The 24,153-nt window shown below is 38.2% G+C and overlaps 1 protein-coding gene across 1 annotated transcript in view; it reads right to left on the bottom strand.

Annotated features, from left to right (window-relative positions):
* The window catches only part of nbeab (neurobeachin b), a 364,245-nt gene that overhangs the window by 261,106 nt on the left and 78,986 nt on the right, over positions 1-24,153 (bottom strand). Inside the window, exons 2-5 of the mRNA XM_084717359.1 lie at positions 9,723-9,954; positions 7,102-7,202; positions 6,785-6,880; positions 3,433-3,554 (exon numbers count right to left, since the gene is read on the bottom strand). Coding sequence (XP_084573485.1) covers positions 3,433-3,554; positions 6,785-6,880; positions 7,102-7,202; positions 9,723-9,954 — 551 coding nt within the window. The remainder of the gene's footprint in view (positions 1-3,432; positions 3,555-6,784; positions 6,881-7,101; positions 7,203-9,722; positions 9,955-24,153) is intronic.

The following is a 24,153-nucleotide window of genomic DNA, read 5'->3' as shown; positions in this document are numbered from 1 at the left end:
AAAAAAGAATTACTAATTACTGCACATATATCCCATGAATACTGAATACTGCACACAATAAAGAACATTATATAGCCCCTGATATTGCACACAGTTTTAAAAACTGTATATGAAACATAATAAAAACATATAATTGCACACAATGATGAAAAGTAATATTGTCATGATATGAAAACATGGTATTAAATGTAATAGAAGCCTAATATTGCACATGACAATGAACACTGTACTGCAAATAATATTGAAAAATAATACTAATGTTGATGCTGGATATTTCCTCCTTAACAATACTGTGGTTTGTAGCGTACAAACCAATAACTGCTTAAAGTGAAATAGTGTCTTCATTCTACATAATAAGATTGGGGTCAATATACTTTTTGAATGCTTTGCGCTATGCAGACACAAAGCAATTTGCACAAGTAATTGACGGGTAATTCTAAAAATTCTTATGAGAATTATGATATTACGTTTAACCAGTCAGAACAGAGAGTGAGGCTACAGCTACTGCAAATTTTGCATGCATGGTAGGAACTACAAAGGGATAGTTGATGAGCACACTTCAGTGATGCTCCCAGGGTCTAATCCCTCCACTCTGATCTTCTTGCCTCCACAGATAAGATATATATAATGTCAGCAGCATTGAGGAAATGCCACCTGTATACAATATGAGCAGACCCTGCACAGCTCACACCCTGGTCTGCAGGCACACAAACAACCCTGCAACATCACACTACATCTCTATTCTTCCCCCTGCTCGGACTGAACATCTTTTTCACTGCTGTCATGTACTCCCTGCACTCCCTCAGTCTTCAGGTCTCTTGCAGTGTTGCACCTTCAAAGCCCCACACCACCACCGCCCACTGGGATCATCTAAGACAAACAGAGCTCTTTGTCAAGGCAGATAAAGAGAAGCCAGGCTTTTATATTGTGGGGTGCAGGCAGAGACAGAGATATAGAAGCCCCACACCCAGCTACCACTGCGCCCGCCAAGACGCTCCAGTGGACAAACCTGCTTGTGATTACACATCAGGTGGAAAGCAGCAAACCACGGTCGGTGTCTGAAGATACGATTCTTTTTTTTTTGTTGTTGTTGACATGCCCGGCCACTGAGCTATGAGGCCCTCGGAGCAATGCATAAACAGGATTAGCTTGGCATATCTCCGCCTTTTTGTGACTCTGTCAGTAAGGAATCGCTGCCACATGAATAACAACTACTTAGCTTAGCCAGTATTTTTTTTTTTTTTTGATGTCGTACATCAGAAAAAAAAAGAAAAAAAAAAGAGAAAAAGTCCTTCCAAGGTGAGTTGATTCTTTCATTCGAATTGTGTGATCCAGGTAAAACAATGGCAGCCAACACATGATACAGTGAACTAACCGTTATCTCTGACTAAGAGTCTTCTCCATCAGCCAACTCCACCTTTTCATCTCATTCTGCTCCATCTCTCTGTTATATGTCCCACTGTATTCTGTGATTTTCCTCCCAAGGCTGCTCCCATAAACAGATCGAACGAAAACTGAACATCATAACACTTGTGGGTTACTGATTTTAGCACTAATTACCAGAGATGGAACCAATCCAATCAACTGATGATATCGTGGCCAGATACTGACGTAAAGCAGTGATTCCCAAAGTGTTTTAAGTTTCACTGATATAAGTTTGAAATGTCCATAAAATATTTATCGTTTTAGATTATGTGCTATTCTTCATTTATTTGAACTTGTTTAACTTTATTTGGTGACCTATCACATTAACACAGAATGTGTCTCCTCATTGGTACGGTGTGTCTCGTGTGTTGATCACAGTTGTGGTTAAAGGATTCTTAGGTTTGGGAACGGCTGACATAAAGCATTCATTCACTTCTTCTCTGCATGTGCATGTAACATAAAGGAAACATGTTTCAAATTCCTTTGGCACGAACCAGCTGCAGTGAAGGGAGACATCTCACTGATGCTGTAACAATAAACCAGCACAAAACCACCATGTTCTGAACAAACACATCACACACGCATGACAAATCCTAACATTTGCATTTTGGAATATGAAAAATAGAACATTTATAGAATAGAATTATGCAAATGCAGACCCAGTGTTTCTCAAACAGGGGTCCGTGACATTCGCCAAAGGATTCGAGAAAAGCTTTTAGATTCATTAATTTAAATTATCATGATATAAAATGTATTTCAATTACGAATGATTCATTATAGCCTGCATTTATTTTATGATTAGACTTTTAGCATCATTACATATTTACAAAAACTCCTTTTACTCATATATGTTAAGGGTCTATCATGTTCAAGTCTTTTATTAGGCCTATTTTGTATTTATATTTTCTAGGTATATTCTATTTGATATTGTATATCATTTAAAAAAAATCTGAATTTTATTCCATGTGGGCACAAAAAATGAAACATATTATCCTAATGTGTGTGCGTATGTAGAACGAGTGTTCTGGTGCAAATTTTTTAGTTTTATTATGTGTCTAATGTCTTTCTAATACAATTCTCATGTGCGGTTCATTCACGTTTCTAAGTTGATGGGTAAAAAAAGTAGGCTACTTCAAATTACTCACATATTTTCTATCTTGTATGGGGTCCTTGGCTGGAGGACGCCGTTACACAAGTTACATTACACAAGCTACACAAGCTTTCCAGACTAACATTAAGTTTCAGCTTCATGTAATCTTACTACTACTACTACTACTACTACTACTACTACTACTACTACGACTAAATAACCATATACATCAAGAAAAAAGGAGCTCTGGTACTGGCATAGTATCAGTAGATATCTAAATTTAGATATCCAAATTGGAACTGAGAAAAGTGGATCAATACATCTCTAGTAATTACCCACAAGCCCCTGCAAGCGCTGGTATGTGAGCCTTATGTGGCAGATATTCAAATCTAAATTAATACCTCCACAGTGCCTCCTCCCACTGCAGCAGTCCACCTCCGTAGCAGCCTGTACCAGTCGCTGTGGTTCATGCTTCTGTGGGTTTTAATCTCAATAATCTCACCTAATTCCCCTCTTTCTCCATTATGATTCATGAACGCTAGCTGACAAAAAACAGCCCTTTTCACAAGCCACATTACATAAGTGTTTCTAGTGGGTGAAAAATAGTACAACTAGTTTAACCTTGAAAAAAACAAGTTCCAATCATAATCTGCTTAGATGGGAAAATCACTGTAGGTCACAGAGTATCAGACAGCATATTGCTTTGTCAATAAAGCTGCTGGTAGCTTTATAGGTCTCTGCAGAGAGGGAATGATTTCTAATACAAAGATAAAGCAATTAGATTGATGAAAAACAGGAATGTGTAATTCTCTTCTCTCTGGTGTCATAATGTAGACTTAAAGTACCTGTGAGACAGTGAGGAGAGCACTGAGGACAGTGGAAACGTGGAGCCCAAACGTATACAACCGTGCACTCACCAGTAGAGATATGGTTTGTCCTTGTCAACGTTGATGTTATTCAAGGGATCCATTCTGAACCAGGTGTTGAATGTAAACCCATTCTGATAAGGCCACTTGGCAATAGGAGGTAAAGCAATGGCCTGGGAAAAAGAGAACACAAACATGCAGCATCAATAACTGTTTAAAAATCTACTGCACTGCCTCTACTAGCGCTATTTACAGTACGGTAAAAATAACACTATGTAGGGATAAATCTGACCTTGAAAGAAGTGTAAACATGATATCTATCCATTGGTTTATGGACTACCGTTTTGAGGTTTTTTGGACCTGAAGTGACCATATTTTGACGAGCAGGTGGAGTTGGGAAGGACACACATTGCTATGCCTCTATCCTGACTGGAGGGGAAACCGGGGGCAACTGTTGCATTATACTGTATTAGCAAAATATACTAGTCATCTTTTGAGATAAGAAGCATATATATGTGTATTGATTGATAATACAATTAGTTTTTCTCACTCTTAGGGCTATAACATACAATTTAGTGCAAGAAGTCAGTGTGTTACATTTGTCCCCTTAGTGGATGCAGTTGCAACAGTGTTTAGGGGCAATTGTGCCACTCATAAATAAGTGATATCAACCCAGTGTATCTCAGATAAAAGCACAGCTCAAAGTGATCACGTTACTGCTGTAGTATGATTAGGAGTAAGACTTTTTGAAGCCCATCTATGGTTCAAATTCTGTTTGATGTCAGGCAACGTCTGCAATTAAAGCAAAGGTTTATTTCTGTTTCTGCAGAGGACTAGCTAGCATTGCAGTGCTAACTTCATTTAAATAATTTTAATTGAGTTAAAAGTAATTTTGCATTGAAATTGAGTAAAACATGTTAATATTTGTATATATGTCAACAAAGACAAAGTGCTCACAATAGGCCAAATGGCAACTGTACAACTCCCCCTGATCTTGAGGTGCTGATAAAATCTCATATGATAGCTAGCAAAACCTATATTAGCATAATTATTTCATGTTAACTTTAAACCAGTAACCTAGAGATAAAGTTTCTCTAAGTTTAAATTTGCAGCCATCTAAACTTCTACATTATTACTACATTATACAAACTGCACAAGCTTTCCAGACTGAAGTTCAGCTTCAGCCTTGTGTAATCTTACTACAACTACTACTGCACTGCACAAACTGCACAAGCTAAACAGACTGAAATTCATTTTCAGCTTCATGCAATCTTACCACTACTGGTACTACATTACACAAACTACACAGGCTTTCCAGACTGAAGTTTAGTTTCAGTAGTATGTAGTAGTTTTACAACTACCACTACTATTAGAAGCTGAAATAAATCCAGCCATGACTCTAGTCCTATTTGCATTTTGGTAAATTTGCTATTAACATCTCAGGATTAAAGATCTAAGTTTAAAACAACTCTTTAAACATCAGTGAAAAATTACGATTTGTGAGCTTTCTCTGATAACTCATTTACATATTTTAATCAACATGCTTTGGCACGATACAAAAAAAATGCAAAGATAATGAGCAGGAAACGCGGCTCTGTAGTGAATTTAATGTCCTGTCACAGGCTTCCCATCTTCCCTCCACCTGTTTCCCCCACTGTGCTGCTGGTTTCTCTCAGCACATCAGCTCCCGAGATAAACTATCAGCAGCTCAGAACTGCACATATCTTTCTTCATTTTCTCAAATATATTCCTTTTAATCTGGTAGCTGCAACAAATGATTATTATTCATTATTGATTAATTTGCTGAGTATTTTCATGATTAATTGTCACATTGTTTCTTTGGTCCAACCAAAACCCAAAGACTGTTCATTTACTCTCATAAATGATAAAGAAAAGCAGCAACTCCTCACATTTAAGAAACTGGAACCATCAAATGTTTGACATTTTTACTTGAAACTTGACTGAAATGATTACCAACTATTTGTTTTACCATCAGCTAATCTATTAATTCAATAAATATACTCTTACGACTCTCAGCATACACCTATATAGAGTTTTAGCAGAGCAGTTTCTATCTACATGTAAAAGCAAGTTCACAACTGTTTTTTATATTTAGGAAACCATCACATTAAAGATTTATGAGGCATGCAGGATTGGACTGGGTTCAAAAAAAGGAAAATTATAACACAAAATAACACTTGCTACAACAAACACATCACAGTTACATGACATATAGTGTTGTAAAGCCCAGCAGATACTTTATCAGAGGTATTTTTATATACAGATTTACTTCAGTTTTATTGTTGTTGGACACAACGTGCAATTATGTGAATAGCCACCGATATACGTATTGCAATATTTATTTATTTTACAGTATTACAAGTTATTACTGGTTGTTCATTGGGTATTACTGGATGGATGTGGCGAAAACCCTGAAAAAAGTGGTGGTAAGTTATCGCTAATGCAAAAAAAACATTTCTAACTACTGTAGCTTCACATTAAAATCGTTCAATTTGGCGAAATACAACCCCACTTTTTTATAATGAAGCAGTCACAGGAACTGCAACATATTTGTCAATAAACTTAACATTGACGCCACCGTACAACATCGTTTTAGTTGTTTTTTTCACAGTGGATCAGTTTGAAACATGACAGGGAGTAAAGGAACAAAAAGGAGCAGCCACAGATAAAGAGCTGCTGGTGAGAGGCTGCACACCTTCTACTACCATCTCAGCAGTGAGGTAAAGTCAACTCCTTTCACCTCTGCTCTTCTCATGTCATGTGCAGCATAAAATCAGATCACGGTCGCTCACAGAAGGATGGAAAAATGCTAATTATTACCTGACTTCTTTATAAAACCACTGTTTGTTTTGCTGCCCCTCAGAATTCTTTGACCTGCAGCGTTAAACTGCATTTGCTGTTACAACCTTTAACTACCACAATAACAGTGTAACTGCATAATAGCTTAAAAAACTGTTAAAGTTGATTAATATTTCCTGCCACTCAGGACTGCAATTATGTAATTATGTTTCCTGAATTACAGATTTTAACCATCATTCCTCAGTGAACTAAGTATCTAGTTGTCACTATAGATTTCCCCTGTTGTTAGGAGTCTGTTCCCCCTGATATTGGAGAATAAAAATAACATTAATTTTGAAATAAATTAAAAATATTAAAGAATAATAGGCTAATTAGGCCTAGATGAATACTGGGTCTGCTTCAAAACATTCTGTCCTTTAAACAAATGTACCCCCCTGCTGTACAGTATATGGCATTGTTTGTTTTGTTCATTTATGTGCATGAATTATTGGTTGCTTGACTCTAATAACCTGCAGGGCTCCATAAAAACGCACAAATAAAACAATTTAAAATCCACTGCAGAATGGGAAACGTGAAAACTTACTGCTGCGCTGCGACCGGGGAAGTTGAAGAAGGCATCCGGACCGTGTCTCTGGGGCATCTGATTCAGCACCGACAACATTTTGACCGCATGCTTCGGCTGCACAGGTGAAGAAAAGAGTAAAAACAAGTCACACTCGAGGCTTTCTCTGGGACTGCAGTCGATACGCTGTCAGTTACCTCATCCCGCAGTTAGTCAATTACACAACAAGCCCCAAACACATCGGTGTGAAGGCTCTCTGGAGGCGACTCAAGTGAGGGAGTCAAACCACACACAGAAACACAAAAAACACACTTCTGCTGGTCCCTGCTATCACTTACCCAGAGGCCTCCTTCCCCCCGCAGCATGCTGAAGAGCAACTTCAGCTCCTTCACTGTGATGCTGTAGCTGGCCAGCACTCCCAACATGTCCACCAGCAAGTCTTAAAAGGAGAGACAGAATGCATGCATCACCACCCAGTACACATAAACAAGAAGACGGGTATTTTACAGATATTAAAATTCATCTACGCCGCACAGGAAGTCCTTGTGGTGAAAAGTTTTCATATGCATCAACTCCTGAGATAATAAAAACTGTTTCACTTTTAGTTCTGCTTCATTCTCACAGAGTTCATTGTCTGTGAAATTCCATTATATCTACCACAGAAACACTTCCACTACAATTACATGCAAACTGACTTGTAAATCAAAGTGATATCTAAATTGTTACACTTAGAGGCCACAGTAACACTGCAGGGAGAATGCATTTGGATTTCATCAGCTGAAACATAATTTACAGGTAACACGAGGTACGAATGTCGTTTGCATGGTGCAAAATATCAGCGTGACACTGACTTCCACAGACAAACCACACAGTGATGTGAATACAGATTTCACAGGCTCATTCCAAAAAGGCACATAATCATAAAAAACCAAGACAGAAAACAATAAAGAATCCCAAGCGCAGGCTGCAATGTCCAGCTACAACACTTCATCAGAAACCAGATCCAATTCCTTTGACATACTGCACCTTGTTAATGAATGATGTGTTGGTCAAGGACAAATTCTGACCTGATTGTGGTGTTAGACAGAAGTTCAGGAGGTATGTACACAGTTTGCACTACTCAGCAATTAACCTCTGGAATATTCATAATCACTAAGTGAATAAATACTTGAACCAAATCTCACAGCGATGTGTCCAACATTTTTCAAAAGAACACCCCGAGGCCTGGCTGTTAGGCAGGATATATTAAATATATCTGAAATATTCTGGATCCAATATGTAAGAGTTCAATTTTTGTAAAGGAAAGATTTACCTGCCGTCAATTATAAAGTACACAGGTTTTCTGCAGGTTTCAACAAAATGAATTTGAGATTTTTTTTAAGACCTTATAATGACCACAATGAATTTAATTCAAAACCATTTTTTTTTTTTTATCAATTAATACTTTAAAAAAAAAAAAAAAAAAAAATTATTCTTCAGCATATCCAGATTGTGTTATAGAAAGTCTGGACAGCAAATAAACACAAAATGCAATATTTGCAAATCAGATTCTAGCCACATTTGGAGCTGGTTTTAAATGCGATTTCAATCAGATGTGTCTCAGTCCAGATGCTCCGGCCGATCAAGTGTCTTTTAAATCACTCACAGCACGAAACACAATGACAACATCAAAATCCAGAGTAACAGAAATGCATCAGAGCAGCTGTGCAGAAGCCGTTCTGCTCTTAGCAGAGCGGTTTGTAAGAAAACACAGAGTCTGAGTCCAGGACCATGACTCAACAGTGTAACCGTTTGGATGGTGAGATGATGGACCTCTTTTTCTTATGCTTTTATGTTGGAAAGCTGAGTCATCACCAGTGTACATAGTTACTAAAGCTGCATTAATCAATTATAAATCAATTATTAAATTAATCCCCAACTATTTTGATAATCCATTATTCGATTTGTTTTTATTTTAAGAAAAAAAAAGTCTGTATTCCCTGATTCCAGTCCCTTAAATGTGACTGTTGATCAATTAAATGAAAAAATGACTGTCCAATTAAATTACTATGAAAGTAGTTGTTAGTTGCAGCTCTAGTAGTTACTAATTCATGTCTCAAAGAATTGTTTGAATCGATTTCATAACTGACAAAAATATAAAGGGATGACAATGATTGAACAGTTGTATAAAATAAAAAAAAAAGCACACTCCAAATATTCCTCTGATTTACGGATCTTTCATTGCTTTGACATTTTCGATTTGTTTAAAGGAAGTATTAAATTCTGCCTTCCTCGACTGTCTTGCCCTTGTGTGAATTTCTTACAGCACAGACAATCCTACCAGGAAAATGAAACATTTTTGCAGTTTGAAGTTTCCAAGGTACAATTTGTTTCATCATGTTATTGAAAACCTTTGGTGCATTTCAGAGAAGTCACCAGGATCCCTAAAAGTGGGGCTTGCAAATGGGAATGAGTTTTTTCCATTATTGTAAAAAAGAAATGCAGATCTATTAAAAGATACACACAGACAGTTTTTGTTTCCTGACTGAAAACCAAGAAGACATAACCCATTTACAGAGAACTTGCAGGACATTAACATGACAACAAATTATGATAATAAACATATATATATGCAACTGCCACTTGAGGTAGAGTGAGTACATGACTACTGAAACAAGTATCCAGTACAGATAATTCAAGTTTAATGAATACAATCTGAGTAAAATGTGCCAATAAGCAAAATCAGAGTGGGCAGAAGAAGTTGCTATATTTAACATCTATTACAAAGCTTTTTCCCGAACAGCCTCAAAATCGTGCTTCAGATCAATATTTATGATCACAGCAGTAGAACTATTACAGCTCACAGCATGGATACAGATACAAGTAATTTAGTTGGTTCAGCAGATAAAAATAATGATATACTTGCTCATCCTTATTACCAAGCTACTGAGCAAAAACAGGCCAGCTAACATCATCATACCTGCGATCATGTCCTCCACCGAGCTCATTTTGAGCAGCACTTGCTGGATGAGGCCCACCTCGGTGCTCGTTTGCAGGTTTCTGACACTTTTTCGCAGGATGGCGGTGAACATGCTCCAGATTTCAGCCTGACAGGTGACGTTGCAGTGTTCCAGCAGCTCCACCATGCAGCCGATGCTTTCTGCATCCTGGATAATGAAGTTTGTCTCCAGATCAAACTCGCCGCCCACCAGCTGCAGGAGAAGATGAGACAGGACAGACAGATAATGTAATTTTATGCCTTTCACATGCAGTTTGAATTCTGTGTTGTGTTGATGTGATGCTCCACCATGGAGCGACATGGATTCAACTAAACTTTCACACTGAACAGTGCTGGAGTTTGACCCAGCTTTCAACCCCGTTCTTGATCAGGTTTTCTCTCTGAGAGGAAATTAACCAAGAGGACGCTCTCACATATTTTCCGGGTCACTGCTTTGATGTTAAAGGGCTGGCCAGCACTGCAAGAAGAAAGCACAGATCTTTTTCCTCCCTAAAAGGTTTTGATCAGAATTTAAGCACCCATGAAAATAAAATAGCCGGGCGTTTAATGAAAAGAGGAGGGGAAGGGAGTCCCTGTCGCCCCGCTGCTGCTTTTGAGTCACAAATGATAATCACTATTAAGAAAGTAGAAAACAACAATCAATAATGCCGTTCTTCAAGTTCATCAAGCATGAAATTAGCCCTCTAAAAGAGTGCATGGTGTATGTGGAGAGCACTGACAACAACTTGCTGGTGGGCATCAAAGCAAGCAGCTGGAAAATGGGCCTGGATACCCACAGCACATTACTGTGACTGACAGGTAATAGCTAGGTGAGATCAGAAGCAGCTCAAAGTAGAGGGAAGAGACGACGGAGTCCATGGAGTTATAAATCGAGTCTCGCCTCAGTCATCATCAGATCCTGATGCAATTATATTACAATGATGTGTTTCACTGGACTGCTTGGACTAAATTGGACAGACAGTCTGTCGTCCTTCATGAGCACAGTTATCATGCAGAAGCGAGGTGGTTTACTCTCTCTCTCAGGTATAACACACATTACTGTGTATTTGAAAATGTGCAAGAAAAATTAGGAAGATTTATGGGAAATTATGCACTTAAAACTTGTCAATAAATAAATGAATTATTGTGCCATGTTTTAGTTAGAAATGCCCTGATAACATTCTGTTACTGGTTATCCTGACTGTCGATCGTCTATAAGCCATATCAGCTGATACATGACAGACACCATTTTTTTTTCTTTTGTGACAGCAGCTGGTATAATAATATTTGGTGAGTAGTTTGATATTAAGCCAAACTGGACTGGTTCACTAGGTGTCTATTTAGCTGCTGAGTCCATGAATGAGAATAGTGTTGCAAATCAGTAAGTTTTCACAATGTTCCTGCAAACCTTTCACAATAAAAGCCTTGCTAAGGAATTGAGATTTTTTCGTCTACTGAAAAGCTAAAAGATTTTTTTTCATTTGAAACAGGTACAGGAAGTGTTTAGTTTGTATTAACAACACAAAGCAACTTTAACAAGGCAAACAGGACCAGCTCAAAACAAAGTTTAGTATTACTGCTACCACTGACACGCTAGCTACATCGCTAACATAGTAAACAGATATGATAAGAATGAATGACATGATGGTTATATTACAGTTTTATTTAAAAATAAAATAATAGGGTGAGTTGCAGTTGTAGCTCTCAGCTGTGTGCACAAGAGAGTTTAATCACATGTGTAGTACTAGTTTGCCTTCAGGGCTTTCTGATAGAAATTATTTAATTAGCTCAGTTTTCGGGCATATTGAGCATTAGGGGTGTAACAGATTGTCATGGTCCAGACAGATCACCCCCCACGGTTCGGCACGCATGTGATCTGCACACTAAGTGTAACCATCATAGTTGGAAATACATTTATACTGTCACTGTCACCAGTAATAATCCCCTAAATGTCGATGTAGAGTTGGTGGTGAACAGACAAGACAGATGCATACTGTGTTTTACTCTGAAGCGCTCTGTGTGGCACTGTGACACTCTTTTAAAAAAAGAAGAAGAAGTATGACTGATTTAAAAGCCATCACTCTCACCTCCATCAAGTGAAATCCCAGCTATGATGTCGGGCGTTTTCAGTGGTGTAACTGGGGAAACTGGGCAGGCTTGTCGTCATAGAAACAGAGTGTGAGGTTAACTGCATACCTGCCGTCAAAATGGATGCTTTGCTATTTTAAAAACAGGAGCGCCACCAACTTTTTAAAAAAAGTCTGAAATAGTGAGTTGTGATTAAATCTATGTTCATGTGGCGGTCACACAAGGCAACACAGGTTGAGTAATTTATATACAAATCATGTTGGGGTAAAGTGCTGCTTTTGGTTTACGATCAGGTGACAGTGACACCAACTCAGCTGAGAAGTTGCACAAGATATTTGTGTCATCGCTGTGTCTATGATCCCAGTCAAGGAAGCATTAATTTGGGTAAATATCAGACAATTGTTCGATTGATCTTGGCATCACTAGTTGTAGTCTCTCCGTTCAAACTTTGCTGCAGCATAAGTGACAAAGTGCATCATAAAAACATTTTCATCGACTTACAGAGGCAGTCTATTCTGAAAAAAATGAAAAAGCTGTTGCTTACATACCATATAAACCATCGCCAATGCTGAAATTCAGCCTGAACACCAGACATCTTTATCAATGAGCACAGAGAGCAATGAGGCACTAACAATACCAGGAATTTCACAGCTTGAAAACTCATGGGGTGGGGGTAATATGCCGTCTGAGTTGGATCACCGGCCAAAATGTGCAGACATCTCCCATAAAGCCGAGCAGGCTGTAACATGTCTGCCTTCTAAATATAGTCACCATGTTAACTGGTAATGAAAATTAACAAACTGGTGGAAAGCTTGTTGTTGGTATGCAGACAATCCTCAATGCCAACAGAACTGCCCACTCCTCCCACCGCTGCCAAACACCACCACCATGCATGTCCTCCTGCAAAAAGCCAAACAGACTCCCAACACAATGAAGCAACATTTTGTTGCTTTATCCTTATGTCGGGTAAAACATGCTGCATCTGGTGGCCAAGTCTAATTGGGCAGTGAGTGTTAGATTTTGCAGCAGAAAGTCAGTTTGGTACCAAAATCCCAAAAGCTCTGGTTGATAATAAAAAGGAATATCTACACACACACACACACACACACACACACACACACACACACAGGTCATATCAAACATATCCAAAACCATTAACACATTTTGATATAACTGCTAAAGGGAAACTATGCAGGATTTGCCTAAAAAACAATATATACACTCACATAAAAACAATCCCTGACAATAAATCATTTATGAATGACCCAGCAGAAGTGTGTAGCAGTGTCTGTATCTGCAGAGATCCTGCCCTCTGCCTGTATTTCATTATTTTCTCATATTCTGCTGTGTTCAGGACACTTCTGGGCAACAGCCTTTGGGCAGTGCATAGGTTGTGAGTTGGGAATCTATAAAAACGTAGCGACCAACAGTTGCATCACTTTGTCCATGTCTCTCTTTGACTCTCTGTCTCAGAGCAGAATGAGGATCGCTTTGGTCGCATTCATTCAAAACCCAGCACTGTGCAGAAGTGTGGGTGTGTTTATTTGTTCTTTAGAACCATGTGTGAACTAACCACGACATCACCAAATGGTTTGTGACTCTATCATTTTGAAGCCTTGAGTTTGGCATTATGGTTACGTTTATTACAGCTCAACTGTACACTAAAATATGCTCCTGAAAACATTTTAGGCAAGAAATGGGCGATGTAGTAACAAAATATTTATCCATTTTTGATCAGCATTTGACAGTTTGTTCTGAATTTCTCAAGTCTCCTTTGGAAACCAGATACACAATGGTGCCCAAAAGCACACCCTGCTTTATCATCTGTTTTACTGTAAATTGGACCATCATTTACAGACTTTATATTTATTTATATTTCAGGGGTCATTTTGCTGTAAGAGTGTCTTTTTGCAGCCAGTGGAGTCGCAACCTGCTGGTCATTAGAAAGAATGCATGTTTAAATCACTTCCACATTGGCTTTACTTTTCAGACCCCCTTTAGCCGATTTCACTCACTGTCAAATATACAGTCCATGTTTACAATGTAACTGCTGTGAAACAATCAGAAAATAACATTTTATCTTTCAGATTTACTGCTTTGTTACCGTTCATGCCACTCCCTCACTTCATTCACTGTCTGGCTCTGTTGACCGCCGCTGCTCTCCCTCTCCCTCTTCAGCCCGTTTGTTGAGCTGGGAACAATGGGCCAGGTTTGAATGGTGCGCTCACAAACAGCAACCAACAAATCTTGCTTCTGCCTTTAAAGTCCACCTCCAGTCATATCGTAAAACAACACAAAATGCTCTGCAAGAAGTAATAAATTGTCTGATATGTTTTTTTTTTTGCTAAAAAATATATACCTTCAAATATCTTGTAAAAATGGCTTACGTATGGCTACACTTTGCCTTCAGTTAGTATCCAGAGATTAATGAATATGCAAAAAGTGCCCGCCCTCTCCACACACCCCCAACCCCACTGTTGGGGAACAGGATTTTCACTGGAGGGGGTCTTTAAATGAACATTGCGCAAAACATACCTCTATCAAAAAATGCAACGTTCCTCTACCTGAGATCACGACATTCCCATGAAACAAAACCAAACTCACTTGTCATTTTACTACCTTTATAAAATATGGATAGAATAATACCAAAGGACAAAAATCTAATAACAGAGTCTATACAGCGACTGCAGAGCTCCCTTCAGCTTTAAGATCATTTATGAATTCCAGTGAAGGTGCAAATGTCTCGCTATCAATGATGAATAAGTTCAGCTACCTACAGTGCAGAGGAGAAAAAGTTAGTCGTGTTCAGTTTAATGTCACGACAAAGACATCCTGATCAGGCTGCTTAAGACTGGAAAACTGTGGTGCTTTTATGAACAGTGCTGTTTGTGTTTACTTACAGTGTGTTCTTTCCACGAACACAGTGTATTTGGATGGCTCTGTGGCTTTTTGTGCCATAAAGGATATATCAACCGTTATGAAGAAGAGACTTGTTATGAATCCAGACGTTGTTTCAGTTATTATCATCAGACAAAGGGCTCTCCTGTTGCAGTCATCATGACAGATATCCCCCAGTACTGCACACAGGCACGGGAAGAGAGCCACGAAGTCTAGACTAAACCTGATCATTCTTCACTGCTATTGCCATTAATCATGCTATTCACAGGCACACCACAATCCTGAGAAGTGGTGTAATTGCATATCCGGATTCCCAGAATAATTTTCACCCATTATGTTACAAGAGGTAAATAAAGAGATGAAATCACTGATTACACACTTAACACGTGGCGAGTAGAGCTTCTCTGAGCCACACGGAAATTCTAAAATCGATGCAAAGTTTGAATACCACTTAAATTCAGCGATGTAAACCCTGTAATCAATGTTAAGAAGTAAATGACCAAGTTCTTTGTGTATAGGAACAAACTCCTGCTGTCTGTTTGCACATTACAACCATAAAAATAACAGCTGCTACACAGTAAAAAAAAAAAAGAAAAGAAAGCTCTGTCACAAAGCTCATAATGTTCCAAGTGTATGACTTTAATTATATGTTTATTATTGAGGTCACAGTTTAATGGGGTGTAGTACTGGATAAAACCAGACTTAATGGCAGAGCAGTGTTGGATTGTATTAGACTGTACAGGTGTACCTAATAAAGTGGACACTGACTGTAAGGTACCATCAAACCAGGGCCAAATGATGTATACAAAATCAATCAAATCATATTGCCATTATTTTTGATGGATACTGCAACTACGATATGAGTCACAAATTCATTTTTACTGAAAAATAAAAGAGATGATGTTGTTTGCTGAGGTCTGTTCTAAACAATAGTGACAATATTTTGATTAATTGTTCAGCCCTAATTCAAACCTATTACTATGGCAAAGATTTAGCTTCGATCTATTTTGTTTTCTTTGGCATCTTGAAGTTCAGTTAATTGAACTTGAAAGCACAAACATATCTATGCAACTTCCCACAGTTGACAGACAAAATAATAACTACAATCGTTTTGCTCAATATTGAGACCATAATTATTCATTGATTTATAAAATCAATGAAAATGCACTGCCTTACCTTCCATGTTGTGCTACATTCCTACTAATGTATAAATTTGTGCATCATAATAAGACTGCTCTTTATTCATAGAGCATCTCATGAAAGCAAAAAAACTAGCAAAAGTTTTGACCCAACAATAAATCAACAGAGCGCTGCTTTCAGTTTGAAGCTGTGCTACATTAACACGATGATGCGCTATACAGCATCACTTAGATGTCTGTGTTGATGCTGGACAAGGACAAGCAACGTTATTCATCTCGGCCTTCATCTGTTCATCTTGCTGTGCTTTTTCAAATATTTGAACAAGTCAGTTGTGTTTCTTTGTGGAACAGACACAACTCATGGGACTGGCTCTTTGCCCTCTGCTCCAGACATTTGATTTTCATTTTGCTCGTCTGCCCTCCGACATACATCTCTCTTCTACTCTCAACTGCCACCACAACATTTTGCTCAGGCTGCTGCTGCTGCTGCTGCTTGGCGGCTGGTTGTTAGTTCAGGAAGTATTTGATTTAGTTTTCTATGAGCGGAGCATTTTAAACATCAATATCGCAGTCGATCAAGTTTAATTGTGGGAAGCCGAAATCGTGATCGAGACTGACATTCAATTAATTGCGCAGCCCCAGCTGACAGGGAAAGTTTGACGAAACCAAAACTACATGATCCAAAGAACTGTCAACAGAAAAAAAATGCAAAAATCTGTGGATGGGTATAAAGAATTGTTTGGATCAGCTCAGTCTGTTTGTTAGAGCTTCATTAGGACCAAACGCCCAATGTAACTAAGCTCTGCAGTTCCTCTACAGAGAAGGAAAACCTGTCTGAAAGACAAGAATCTCTGTTACGCTCCGTTAATTAGCCCCTGTGGTAGAATAACTACAGTAAATAGATTCCACTCTTGAATTATAGGCATATGGCAGCCTGACAGGAGTTTACTTAATGACAGTAAACCTGAGAGCAAAAGATGAAAATATTCTGTTACCTGGTCAGAACAAAACCAAATGTTCGCCTGAAAGCCATGTGGCAAGCTAAGCGGCAACATACGGCTACGGCTCATCACCAGGCCAGTACAGATCCAATGGTGAACAATGGCGATTGTTGCAGCATAACCAGGTCTGAAGAAACAATAAACAAAGCTAGATGCAGAGAGACAGATGACGTCAGGACGGATTCACCTTTCAGTGCGACAGTGACCTTTCGGCACACAGCGCAGACAAACGCCTCTGTGGCTTCACGACAAGTGTCTGAGTGTCTGGTGACCCAGGCACCGGCTGAGGTCTGGAGGTGAAGCTGCTTAAAAATCTGCAGAGAGACCTGAAGACTGCAATTCCTCCGACTGTACCTCTCCAATCTGACAGCAGCTGAGCGCAGAAAGGTGCACAGGATGGTAAAAGCATAGAGAACTTGAAGACATGATTGCTGCAAATGGCTTCTTCAGAAAGTAATAAGAGTCTGAATATAAATTAGACATCTCTCTGTTTCACATCTAGTGAATTAGCAACATTTTTTAAAGGGGGCCATTAAGCTAATTTCCAGCTCTGTTTTTATTCTGGGATTACATGACAGTAGCTCTGTACCTGACATGCAAAAGGTTTTTTATAGAGAACCATCTGAGAAGTCGTCCTTAGCCAATGAGAAAAGCCTTCAATGTCGTTCTTTGCTCTTCTTTCAATGAAGAAACATTGTCCAGTTCTGATATAACTGATGATATCGTAGTATCTACACTAACCTCTTCAGGAGCCACCATTGTTTGTTCACTTCCATTGACACTTCTCGCCGTTGTCACGCCTAAAACCACACCCAAAGCTGCCAGTAGTCCCTCCAAGAATGCTGACTGGCTGCACCGCTTTTGGTGTGGATGCAAACCGATAACTTGAGGCCTGTCAAGATGGATTTTTGCGTGATCTTGCAAATCCAGCTGCCTGTCAAGATAAGATCTGTGTGATTCACAGTTCAAAAACATCCTTATTTATCTTGGCCCTTTACGCAGCTCCTCTGTTCAAACTCTGTCTGAAAAAAGTTGTTTTAGCTCCTGTCTCTTTAAGCCCCCCTCCCTAAAAGCCTACTTTCCTCTGATTCCCATGCTTGTACAAAAAAAAAAAAAACTGTTTCAGTTTCACTGATTTTTGTGAAACTGGATTAAATTTCTCAGAGAAAATATTTTCTGGTCTTCCCTACAATGTCCTCCGGCTGCTCTGCCTCAACTTTCAGCGATTTGCACAACAGATTATCTGATACTGACAGATTTACATGTTGTTAACGGCTGCTTTAGCCATGATTTGGCTAGTTAGCTCAGAGATTTGTCTGGCTGTGCAAAACTACAGCACCCAGTGCTTGTGAGCACTGTCTTATCATGTCCTATGGCTCCTCTGCCTCAGCTTTTGGTATTTATGTAGTTTCTTGATGAAGAAAGTTTTACTTGTTGTAAGCATTTAGCTACTTTAGCTGCTAGCTGCTAGTTAGTTCCATGCAGCTGACTGCCTGTAATGAGAGCGCAAACACTGGGAGAGTGTGTGGCAGCAGCAGTAAACCACTTCAGCAGCAGGTAAAGCAACCTTTCCATCAGAAACTCTGTGAATCAGAGTTGAAGGACATCAGAGGTAAGACAGAAAATATGGCCATGTTTAATATGAACATCCAACATAACATAAAATAAGGAAAACCATAAATAGGTCTCTGTTAAACATATTTTTGCTTTATAACGTGTGTCTGTAACACTCCAAATGTTGAAAAAGGTGTCTGCTAAAGCCATGGTTTTAAAAATGGCCTTAGCATTATTTTTTTGTAGTTTCAGCTAATATTTAATTCTGTTAAATATGTTACACTTACCACCTTAGACTGCTACCTTCTCGTGTTTAAAAGTGAACTATGGAAGAAACAGGAGGCACAGGAAAAACAAGAAAGGTGAATTTTTGCTCCCTCCAAACCTCCACTGTCTGAATTAAATATTTAATTTGGTTTCTAACTCCCTGCTGGCTCTCCAGGACTTATCTAAAATACCATGGCAGCAGGAAACACTGACAGTGAAAGAATGTGACTGTACGCTCATTTATTTTGCGCCTATCTCTGACTTCTACTCCTGATGGTTTGCGATGATAGGACACTGCTAGCCCTGGTCTGTTTACCACAGCCGAACCCGTCGGCAGCTCAGTGTGCTGGTGTGACTGAGCTCCTCGGCTAAATCCTTTCTCACTGAGGCTCAGAGATGATAGCAGCACTATCAGTAATCTGCACAATGAAACTCTGCTGCTTTGGGAAAGACACACGTGTCATGTCACTGATTCAGATGCAAATGAGTCAGGATATTCAAAGAAACAAAAGGTTAATTTAACAATATCACAAATTTACCGCTGTGCTACTGTACAGATTTATACTGTAAAGTGTTCTTTTATTTGTTGAACTCCCTGTGTTGAAGCATAAGTGTGTTTCCCAATGGGAATTGAATCTATGAATGAATGAATTACAATGAACTGTCTTTATTATTAAGGAAAATTAGAGAAAGTCTGGGATTTCTTCCTGTTCATTAAGGGCTCACTACATTAAAATACACACGGGTGAATTTGTAAATTTGCCATAACTGACTCTTGTGACTCTGTTTGTTTTTGTTTCCTTTTATTTTGTTTTTTAATTTTTGTGTTGCTTGGTCATGTTTTCCTTCTGTTTTCTGAATATGTATGCCTGAAAAAAGTTGACATATAATATTAATAACATGAGACATTTAAGCTTGGGCGTAGCCAAGTCCCACCCAACTTTTGAAAAACATGAAGATGATCCCTCCAATGAATTACTTCTACATAAATTAGGCCTATGTAATTAATAGAAGCCAACAACACTTCTGAAATAATTCACACATAAACACGACACTTTTGTAGGTTCATGTCCTCCTTATGCATCCTGCTCAGTGAACTGAACTGCATACGTCACTTTCCAATTGCAGAGGAAAAACAAGCACTTAAAAGTGCCGGTTGAGCCAATCAAATCATGTACAGCTGTGCAAATACTAAATATCAGAGGTCATTTAATGATGTTAGTGAATAAATGATGTGTGCCGATTGTGTCTGTAGATGTAAGTGAATCCAAAAAGCCTCTTAGCGATGGTGTACTTAAAGTTTTTACAGTGAAAAAATATGTCCCACCATAAAACGTCTGCTTTTAGAATGGAGTTTGGTTTAATAGTCTGTCCACTCAATGAGAGCAGAGGGCATTTTAACATAAATAATTCATATAAATTGAGCTGGCTAACCTTGTAATAATGGACCTCGTAACCATGAAGCTTAAATTAAAGTATGAAGTGAGGCAAAAACTAACCTGTTTTGCACTTTTCTCAGCTCATGTTAGATTAAAATGTAGCTTAATAAGCACAAAATGTAGTTTATAAGTCATATGCACGTATGTAGAACGACTGATTGAAAGAAAACAAACTCAAAAAGGACAAAACTTTTATCAGACACCTGAAAACATTCAGGGATTACCCACAACTCATGACTGAGAACAAGGTTATACAGACAAAACTGTATCAGCCTGTCTTTGGACTTTATTAAACTAAAATGTCATCAGATGAATCTGTATTTATGTGACAAATGAGGAATCATATTATGCATTCTGTAGGAGCGTATGACTGCAGGCCTCACGTTGCCATGTGGTCACCATGTTGCCATGAATCTGCCAGTCAGTCTGTGTTGAGCCTCTGCTGTTCACACTTTCTTTTGGCGCAGATGATTTCAAACGTAGCTTGACTCATGAGTAAATACTGAAAAGGAGGTTATATTTATTTATCGCAGACAAAATGATGGGAGTGATTTTCAGCTTATTAGCTACAGACTTTTATCACATAAGGGAAATCTCCACAGCCTGCAGGTCTGCATCTTTTCTCTTCCACCATCCAGTTTGGCAGCAGCAGCAGTGACCTGATGTAGTTTTCTGTTCTTTTATCATTTTATTAGATTTCTGGTGGGTCCAGTGGTCCAATTTTTTATGGCTTTATTTGTGATTGTTAGGGTTAAGTTGCGTGTTGGCTGGGGGGTGGTGGGGGGGGGTAACCTGATCTGCTGGTACTTTGTGGTCAGGGTGGGTTTTGTTTATTCTGGCAGCCCGTCGGTCCTTTGTTATTTTGTGGTTTGGGTTATTTCTGGTTTTCATGAACTGATTGATGGTCAAGAACCACCAACAGATTTGTTCGTAAGTGGTGTGTATGAGTGATTTAAGAGAACTTGAGGCATTTTGTTGACATTATCCTGTTTGACTACATTTCAAATTATATGATGATTATAAATGTACATATAAAGCCTATCATCATTAATTCAATGATCTATTATTACCTGCTGTCAGGTGTATTGGTCTTAGATCTGCACATGCAGGTTTGTGAAGTATCTGTCCAGGTGAACATCCTCACTTAACCCTTAACCCTCTCTGCTCACTGCAGTCATCGATCGCCCCTTACTGTGGCTGTGGCGAGTCTTTTTTTTTCTTAAGTCATTTTCGCTTTTCCCGTTTCTTTGCTTTAGCAGGTCTTTTAAATTCACTGTGTTGCTAAAATTACAAATCTTCTTCAGTTCTTCTTTTTTCTCTTTGAAGCCATTTTCATTAATTAACACTTCCTGATATATGGAACAGGAAGCGTAGCCTTGTGTGGTATTAACTGTGCTAATTTACAAGTCTCACGCACGTGCACTCAAATACACACAGGTGAATAATTTGCACGTTTTTCTGAAGTTGCGAGCGTTTGTTGAATCTGACGTGGCGTGTTCGTACGAGCCCTTCGTACGAAAAAGTGAAAGAAATTTGAGACAAGAGTATGAAAATGTTCTTGCATGAGGCCCACAGTGTTTCGATAAATGACTCACTGATTATGTTGGATCTCTTTTTGTAACACAACATGTTCTGATCGTCGCTCAAGGAAAGTAACACGAAGGAAGAAAAGAAATTATTATGGATGGAGGTGGATCAGGTGCCATTGATTGGCCTAGAAAAATGCCCTGACACAACCTCTGTTACGATTTTGAAGCTCTGGAAATTAAAAAAAATAATAAGAATTAAAAAAAATTAACTATTAATTAATCATGCAGTCATGTGTGTGCACTACCAGTGGACTTGGAGCTGAGTTTTTTTTTAAACTGCTGTAATCAAACATGGTTTTAATGATGATCAAAATTTGAATTATAATAGTAACTGTCAGGAATTTTTCAATGGTTAATCGTGAAACTGGCTCGTCATTTCATCCCTACTCCACAGCAGACAAGTCTCTATGTTTTTTTCTGGATAGCAGAGCTGTTAATTGATGTTAAAATGATGACACCCTCCTATGTGAGAGATGACCTGAAGTGTGTATTTTCTCAGCTCGGAGCTCAGCATATAGGCTAATTATTCCACGTACAGACTGCTCTCTTCTGTCTTCTGTGTCTCACTAAAGAGTGGAAATTGAAAAATGATGGGGTCTGACTGAAGTCTTTCAGGTGCTACAGTACAAAGTGCTCGAGTTGTGCGGTACAGTCCTCGTAACAGACGACTTGTCAGTCAGCATGTCGAGTGTCAGCTTAAGCAGTTATCTTTGCACACCCACCCGACCAATCTGTATTCACGTTGTTTCCACTCAAACACAAACTCAAATGGAATTAAATTTTCTGACATTTCTTTGACTGCACCATAATCAACATCAAAGAGGCACACGACTTCTATTCAGTGTGAACTGACTGAATTGCAGAGTCACAAAAACACACAGACACCCAAAAACATCCAGAAAATCTCAGCCGTGTAGAAGCTCAGTGTACACTGTAAAAAAAAAAAAAAAAAAACCCAGCAATTTTGTGAAATCAACTGATCTCCTCTCATTAATCTACTACGTGGAGTTTTTAACTTGTTATAAATCTGTCTCAATAATACTGATGCCTCTATATGAGCTACAAAAGCAAACCAAACAATAAGCGAGAATATTCGTTATTTCTGTATAATTATTCTTAACGGATCCTCCTTGAAATCAGATGAAATGTGTCTGTGTTTACATTTTTACAGGCAAAGTTACAGTGAGTAGTCTGTTAGCCAGTTAAAGGGAAGAAGAAGGAGATTTAGGTAATTTTATTATTTTTTTGTTATATTTTGTGGTTATGGACGTGGAAACACTATCACTTTTGTACAGAGGGACCTGCAGATGAACAAACATAAATATGATTTTATTTATACGAGTTAAATTAAACTTAAAATTTCAGAACAGTTCAGGACTTTTAAACATGAATTCCTCTTGAAGTCTTTTAACTTGAAATGATAAGTTAAATGAATGTGGCGTGCAGAGTTCAATCAACTCATTAAATTAAGTTTCGTTTTAAAGGAACATTATCAGCGTACCCGCAGACTTCCCAGCATGCATCGTGTGAGAGTTAAAACTCTGCTGGGTCCCTTCTTTAGTTTGAAGAAAACTCTAATACACTTTAAGATATGAAATGAATCTTTCATTTCCCCCAAAGACTTAAAACTTAAACTCACTGGAAGCAGTTTCACTCATTGTCTTTGTGGCAATAAAGAAGAAGAAACTAAAAAGAAAGATGAGGTAAAAAAGTGAGGAAATCAAATTTGTTTGTAATGTTTGCCAGTGTGACTGAATAGTTGGTGGTTCAACTTATGATTTTAAGCTTATTGAACATGTTTTATCACGCATAACTGAATTAATATCATCTTTATTTGACTGTCAGAAAGATGCAACTCAGGACAAAACAAAGCATATCATACAGTCTTTTTTAAAAAGTCATTTTTGTCAGTTTGACCAAAGACTTGTTGCTTCAACTTAATCTTTTAAGCTTATGGAACATATTTTCACAAATACAACTGAGAAAATATAAAGTTTATTGGACTAGAAAGTTTATTTGTTTTGAATCATTACAAAATTATCTCAACTTGTCTTTTCAAATTCAGTTGAGTTAAAATATTAAGGCCGACATGAACTTTTAGTTAAAAGTTAAAACAAACAGTTTATTTTTAGATTGAAGAAAACATATGATGGAAACTTGCTATGTGTCTCTCATGCTCTTTAACTTAAGTCATGGTTGCTTGCATTTATAATAATGAAAACACTGCAAGACATGATGAAGGTTGAAGTGTTGAATTAGTTAATTAAAAGTTAATAACTTGTAATAAATATCATAAATATAGAGTGTGACTGAAGAGCTGCTGGTTCAATTTAATATGTTGATTTTATTGAACATGTTTTCTCAAGTACACATGAATTATATCAAGTTTTTTCTTTGTCAAACTTTTTTCCTGTCAACTTAAAATTTTAAGGTAGCTC

This window comes from Lutjanus erythropterus, chromosome 4, assembly GCF_056507025.1.
Source record: "Lutjanus erythropterus isolate fLutEry1 chromosome 4, fLutEry1.hap2, whole genome shotgun sequence".
Lineage (NCBI taxonomy): Eukaryota > Metazoa > Chordata > Actinopteri > Lutjaniformes > Lutjanidae > Lutjanus > Lutjanus erythropterus.
This window is presented reverse-complemented; position numbering and strand designations above follow the sequence as displayed.